The 7,915-nt window shown below is 29.9% G+C and overlaps 1 protein-coding gene across 1 annotated transcript; it reads left to right on the forward strand.

The window, feature by feature from the left end:
• The first annotated feature begins 1,325 nt into the window (after nucleotides 1-1,325).
• On the forward strand, nucleotides 1,326-2,081 carry LOC126909428 (uncharacterized). The gene has a single exon (XM_050691852.1). It carries the CDS (start codon nucleotides 1,326-1,328, stop codon nucleotides 2,079-2,081), a length of 756 nt encoding a protein of 251 aa, XP_050547809.1.
• Nucleotides 2,082-7,915: the final 5,834 nt, after the last annotated feature.

A 7,915-nucleotide genomic window follows, 5' to 3' on the forward strand; every position in this document is an offset into this window, starting at 1 on the left:
CAATAGTAGAAGCTGCTAGAACTATGTTATACAGTAAATATTTGTCAAAAAATCTTTGGGCTGAAGCGGTAAATACAGCTGTATATGTATTGAATCGTACGTTAAATTCAGGTAACAAAGAAAAAACGCCCTATGAATTATGGTATAATAAAAGTCCCAATATAAGCAATTTTAAAGTAGTTGGTAGTGAAGTTTATGTTCATATACCAAAAGAAAAACGTAGACAATGGGATCAAAAAGGGAGAAAAGGAATATTTGTTGGGTATTTAGAAGAAACTAAAGGATACCGCATATGCTTTAATGGAAAAGAAGTTTCATTAAGCAGAGATGTTATATTCAAAGAATTAGAAATCAAAATTAGAAAAGAAGATGAAGAAATAAATTCAAAAATGGTGGTTGAAAGTGAAGAAAATAACATTAATGATGAGAATAATGTTGAAAGAAAACAAAATATGGATGAACTTGATCAATCAGCAGATCAGACTCATGAGCAATTAAAAATGAGACTTAGAGATAGACAAAATATAGAAAAACCAGTAAGGTATAGAACAGAAACATTTTATTCAATGTGTGATAATCCAGTTACATATGAAGAAGCTATATCAAAAGGAAATTCAGAAGATTGGAAAGAAGCAATGGATCAAGAAATGTTGTCATTAAAAAAGAATGAAAATGGCTGGGTATATCGAACCAAACTCAAGAAAAATGGAGGAGTTGATAGATTTATAGCCAGATTAGTAATAAAAGGTTATGCACAAGAGCATGGAATTGATTTTCAAGAAACTTTTAGTCCAGTTGTAAAGTATGACTCTATACGAGACTGCTAGCAATAGCAGCAGCCAGAAAATTAAAACTCAGACAATTTGATATTAAAACAGCATTTTTATATGGTGATCTTGAAGAAGAGATTTACATGAACCAGCCAAAAGGTTATGAAGATGGAACTAAACAAGTTTGCAAACTTCAACGAAGCTTGTATGGATTAAAACAAGCACTCAGGTTCTGGAATACAAAATTTAAAAATTTGTTGTTAAACTTTGATCTAAAAGAAACAAAGGCAGATCTCTGTGTATTTATAAGTAATAAAAATGAACAATTAATGATTGTAGCTATTTTTATAGATGATGGGATTATAGCAGCAACAAATGATGAACAGGTGGACATGATGGTGAAGTACCTGATGAGCAACTTTGACAAAACCTGACAACCTGAAAAAATCAGGTGAACTTAATCATTTTCTGGGAATTGAAATTGATCAGAGATCAGATGGGTCAATATTTATTCATCAATCATTATATTGTCAACGCGTTTTGGAGAGATTCAATATGGTTGAATCCAACGCTCTATGCATTCTTGCAGATCCACAACACTCATTAGATGTAAATTTATCTGAATCATTACAAGCAGGGGAAGTTACACACAGAAAAGCAGTAGGAAGTTTGTTATATCTAAGTCAGATCACAAGGACTGACATAACATTTGCTGTAAATTTTGTAAGTCACTATTTAGAAAAACCTCTGATAATACATTGGAATGCGGTGAAACGTATTTTAAAATATTTAAAAGGAACCTATAACTATGGTTTATTTTTTTATTCTAGGGTGAAACTTAAGTTACATGGTTATAGTGATGCAGACTATGCTGGTGATACAACAACTAGGCGATCAACATCAGGATACATTTTCATGATGACTAATGGAATAATAGCATGGTGTTCACAAAGGCAAAAATCGGTAGCACTCCCAACTACTGAGGTTGAATACATGGCACCGAGTCAAGCAGTCCAGGAATTAACTTGGTTGACGCTACTAATAAGTGATCTTCTGGAAACACAGGGAGAGACACCTGTTCTGTATACGGACAATCAAAGTGCCATAAAATTGGTGAAGAATCCAGAATTCCATAAACGAACTAAACATATAGATGTTCATTATCATTATATTCGTGAGAAGATCAATGAAGGGATGTTTTCACTGGAGTATGTGACCAGCAAAGAGCAGTTAGCTAACATTTTGACCAAGCCAACACCACGAACAAGATGTCAAGAACTCAGAGAAATGTTAGGAATTATAGATTTATAATTTTTTAATTAACTATGTACGGGTGTATTGTTTAAGGGGAAGTGTTTATATTATTAAACAACACACTGGGTACAGTAATATTATTTAAGATAACAGTTTAATGTATTTTTACTTATGTTAGTATAGTACAAGGTCAAAGGGACACATTCCTTTTATGATTATGTTGTTTTATTCAATGCAGCCTATTGTATACATGTTTACAGTTTAGTCATAATTTCGTCGTCTATCGAGTAAAGTGACCCGTTGCCGTTGTACATCTCTTATATTATATGTTTTGATATTTGATATTATATACTATTATATTACGAATAATTTCTAAATATTTTAATTACATAACCTATTCCATTCAACAACATGTAAACCCTTCATAAAGGTAACCTGTGAAATAAAATAAGAATAATTAAATTCAATATGATTAATAGTGTAAAAATTTTAATACTAAACTAGTCATATATCTAATTTTAAGAGCAATTAAGAAATTATTCTTAAATTGTTTTTCATAAATGACAGAATAATTAAAGAATATCATTAACTAGTTGTTACGGTAAAAACAAATGCATTGGTTTTATTTTAAATTAAATTAATCAACAATGTTTCAACATACCCAACCTGTTGTAGTTTGGAAAATTTGAATAGCACTCATCAATTTAATTTCTCTGGTGACTAGTTAAATTAGGAGTTCGTTTGTTATCCAATGATATCCAAATATATATCACAAGTCGAACGACAAAGCCTAAAAAACAAAAACAAATCAATAACATTGGTGCATTATCGAAAAACGATTATCATTTTATCTTAATATACTTGTCAAGATGGAATTATTTAAATCGGTTCACAGTAGTAAAAAAAAATTCAGTTGGTTTAATATTCAAATCTAAAAGTATATGAAGACTATAATAATACTTCAGAAAAGAAATAAAATTGATTCTCATGAAAAATTTTTACAACATAAAGTATTACTGTCAAGTTAAAGAAAATTGAATCACTTTGAATTTTCTGCTAAATCGTGCACCATAGTCGTAGTGCCTTACCACATTCTATAAAAACTTACTCCTCGCTCATAATTGAAACTTAAAAAATATAAAAATTCACCTAGCCGAAAAAATATATATATTATATAAGAAAACAGAGAATGTGTATATTGGAAACGAAATTTCCACGGTCGGTACTCGTTTCATAGGGAATTAATTAACCAACAATCGATGGGTCCGTGATAATTTGTCTTTTAGCCAAAACGTTTTCGATCAAACACGGAACGACTCAACGGACGCCTTTTAAGTCGTTTCGACGTGCGTCGTGACTGGTTTTAATCGCGTTTTCGGTTTCTATCTCGATTCGTTGGCACGGCATGGCAAATGGAGAATTTGTTTTTCGTGGCCGACGACAACAAACGTTATTTATTGGAATTCGCCGTAGCTCGAAATTTTCTATCACAACTTTTTCATATTTTCACCAGCCGCTCACACTAATCGATACGAACAGTACACATTATAGGTCCCATATTACCCATTGGTTTTCATATTAGTCATCACGTTTAATTTTAATCGCGCGCCGAGACCAAATGGGAATTCCCAGAATTAATAGCTAATGACAGTGAAAAATACGAATCCCTTAACAATTCGTATCCAAAATGAGCTATGCTACATTATTGAATACATTTATCTTTTTACATTAGACGTTTTAAAATGCCGATGGCATAATATTTACGGCCCCAATTGATACCCATCAGTGGCGGATCATCCACTGGCCGCTGTCTATAGAGCAGCGGTTCCCAATTGGTGGTCCGCGGACCCCCAGGGGTCCGCGTGTTGTTTTTAGGGGGTCCGCGGTTATGTTGTTTTGTTGTAAAATTTTTATTTTATTTTAGGAAATTATTAACTTTGTAGTAATATGAAATTCCGAGTATTTATAGACTATTAAAACTTGATTATCGCGAAAAAAATAGATAATCAATTTCATAGAAATAAATATCATTATTATCTTCACTATTACACTGTTATTACTATAATTCAGAACGTGAAACCATACTGATTATTTTCTTCTCAGTCATAACTGGTCAGCGATTAGTACCGTGTGTCCTTTTTTATACATTTCATTACAATCTTTTTTGGAATCTTCGTGTGAATGTTTATCACAGGAGGTAAAGAGTGAAATATCTGATTCAAAATAATCAAAAGCAACTGGCTGAGAAAGCTTTAAGACATTTGATCCTCTTTTGCACAACATATAGATGTGAACAAGCTTTTTCTACCTACTGTTACATGAAAAATAAATATCGTAATAGACTTAATATTGACGCTGATTTAAGAGTTAAAATATCAAGCATGCTGCCAGACTTAGACGAAATTATGAACAAAAAAGAAAGATTTCACTTGTCTCATAAAGTTTGAAGGTGTTATTTCAAATAACTTGAAAATAACAAATAACTTTCAAATTTCTCATTTTCATAATAAAATAAAATTGAAAAGTAAGTATTTACAAAAAAGGGGTCCGTGGACCAATTTAAGTTATAGCTAGGGGTCCGTGGCTTCACACTAATTGGGAACCGCTGCTATAGAGTACGGAGGCCGCTACAATAAGCGCAATCCGCTTTGTGCAATCTATTTTTAAACTTCAATTTTTATTTTACTCATCTTTTCTTGTTAATGAGCGATAGAAATATTTTTTGCGACGAGCTGGGCTGCCACAACTATTGTGCTCCTGGGGGTCGTCAGCCTCCTTTCCGGACCTGAGTGTCAGTTGACGGACACTAACGATTTAATCTGTGGTATTACCTAAACTCGTTAATTTTTTCCTAACTATAAAGCCAGTTTTACACTAGACGTTTTTAAACGCGCGTTAAGACTCTACGCTGTGTTTGGGACTTGCGGCAAAAAATTATTGTTGATAACGTTTCCAATTTCTTTTTCATTTGACTCGTGTTCAGTGATCCTATTTGTTATTTTTTAAATGTATGATTTAAAAAAAAGTACTTCATTTTAGACGATGTAAATTCGATTTTTGTTCTGTACACTATGTATAAAAACCACTAAGTTCGGAAAAAACTAAAAGGGAAAAGAAATAAGCGTTATCGGTGAGTATATCCCTAAAATTAAAAAATGTTCAATGATTTAAAATGTTTTTAATATTATGGCAACACCGCGAGGAGTTTATACAAAAAATAATTTCGCATGTCTATAACGTCTTTCGATGAGATGATAAGTATCATACTAAGTATTCTATACAAACGATTCAATTAGAAAAAGTTGATTTTTTTTCAACAATTTTGAAATGTGATTAATTTGAAATTAAATTATTCATAGAAAAACATAAAAAATATTTCATAATTAGTTGTTAAATTAAATTTAATAATTATTATTATATTATAATTATTTTTATCATAATTACAAATGTATCCGTTTTTTAATTAATCATCATTGTCGTCAATATTAAAAAAAAAAGATATCTTGCCACTTCTTGGGTACTATTATAAATATAAATATAATAATATGAAAATATAATACGAAATTAACAAATTTGAAAAGAGAATATTGTATTAATAATTTAAAAGATGACTAAACATTTTTACAAGAACCGAATAAAATTAGATATTACTGTTTACTGTATAGCTACAACTTTTAGGCGATAAATTGAAAAAGCAAGATGCGTCTAAGGTTATCATTATTCCACCCGATGAACATTTGATAGTTACACTGAAGTAAATCATTTACTAGTTTAAAGTTAGTAAACATATTTTCACAAATTTTGATTCGGAAAATACAGAATACATTTGTATTCCTTTTCTCGTGTATTACATATTGGTTTATTTATATATAATTTAACTAATAAGAGTTATCATACTATATTACATATTTTATCTCGATTAAATATTTTTGGTGATGAATTTAACTAAAACGATTAAAATTAAGACTTTTTATTGTTACTCAATTTACCAAATAACGATGGTATTAAATAACAAACAAACATATGTGTACATAAATAAATAAATAAATAAATATATATATACTAATAATACTCCTAGGTGTCTTATGCATGTTTATAAAAACAATTAAAAATTGGATAAAATATTTTTTTTGTTGTATAATACTTATGTACGTTTTATACACAATAAACATTAATATCAAAAAAAAAACCCTAGTACAGTGGGGACGTGGCATAGTTGGGTCCAGTATAAATTTAATCTGACAGTGATTAAAATCACTATAAAAAAAAAACGTTTCGATGCAAATCTTTAGATAGCGTTTAATTTAAAAAAAATGGTATATTATTCCAAAAGCTACATAATCTACTAGTTCCTTATTAATATCCTGATTAAGATAAAGTATGTGGCTTTTGGAGTAATACTATTTTTACAGACCACATATCGTGTCCGGCTATACTGGATACTACTACAGGTATCAGTAGCCGACGTATAAGGGCAGCCCAGAGAGCTTAACGCGCCTTAGGTGTAGGATGCCGGGTTTAGGGTAGAGCCACTGCTAGGCGAAACCTAGTGTTTAAGATTTTTAATATCTGAAAAAAAATATTGAGAATTTAAACAAATATTTTAATTTTAACAGCCGGTGTCAAAAATAACGATTATTGTACTAATGGTTGTTTAGTATCCTAAAATATTTGTCAAATAGGCAATAAATAAAAAACCATTCGAGGAAATTAAAAATAGCATTTAGAAACATATAAATATCAATAAAATAATACGATTTTGCCAATAATTTTTTATTAGTACAACAAAAATAATTAAATTGGTTTCGTTTTGAACAAAATAACAATAATTTATTAAATACGTACATCTATTAAATATATTGTTTAACTTAGTCATTGAACACAAATATATTTAATTTTTGGAAAATTGGAATTATGATTGCCATACAGTTTATGTTTGTTGTGTTTTCTGTATTAATAATCTTTTCAACTGGTACCGGAGTTACTCAAAACAGAAATGATATCGAATTGACAAACCTAGCCAAGCTACCTAATTATAAATTTATTGAAAAAGAAACCAGTTTACGATCCAGATGATAATGTTGTATTGTTTAGTGAATTGGTGTCTCAATTTAATAATGGATCTATAGATTCGTTAGAAGAAAGAAATCGTATAAATTTTGACTTTGTATTTAAAGAATCTTTTATGTTGGCAGTTGAAAACCGAACATTTAAGTATTTAAATTTACTGTTTTTATATAGTTATAACATTTTGAAATCTAATGATAGACATGTATTGGGTCCTCAAATCGTTACAAGTGTTTTACTTTCAGCTGTTTTTAGTATTCAAGAAGGTCTTTATAGAATGTCGGTTGAAATTAAAGATTTTACATATTATCAAAATCGTCGAAAATCAGTATGTGAAGGAAAATTGCTAGAATTTCTAAAATCAATGGTAGGTTTAAAAGACAATTTTATCTTCCATTTACACAAGAATTCAGATGGATCTCGTATATCCCCAACACCAGATATAACATACAAATCGTTAGAACCATTTGACGATTTCCTTTATATTTTTTCAAAAAATAAATTGATTCTCCAAAGACTAAAGAATGTTTTTCAATCAATTGTGCTTCGTGTTAAATCAGAGTACAGTATGATATGTGATATTGAATGATATGTGAACATTTAAAATACATTTTTTTTCGTTCAATAGATAATAAACATGTAATCAAAAAATTATTAATTATATTTCTTAAATACAAATATTATATAGTCAGACGATATATTTATTTAAATCTACTCGAAAGAAAAAAACCCAGCACAGGGGGATCGCGGCACAGTAGTGATGTGGCATAGTTGGATCAAGTATTATGATATCTGACAGTGATTAAAATCACTATAAAAAAAAA

This window comes from Daktulosphaira vitifoliae, unplaced genomic scaffold, assembly GCF_025091365.1.
Source record: "Daktulosphaira vitifoliae isolate Bord-2020 unplaced genomic scaffold, ASM2509136v1 Scaffold_378, whole genome shotgun sequence".
NCBI classification, from domain to species: Eukaryota; Metazoa; Arthropoda; class Insecta; order Hemiptera; family Phylloxeridae; genus Daktulosphaira; species Daktulosphaira vitifoliae.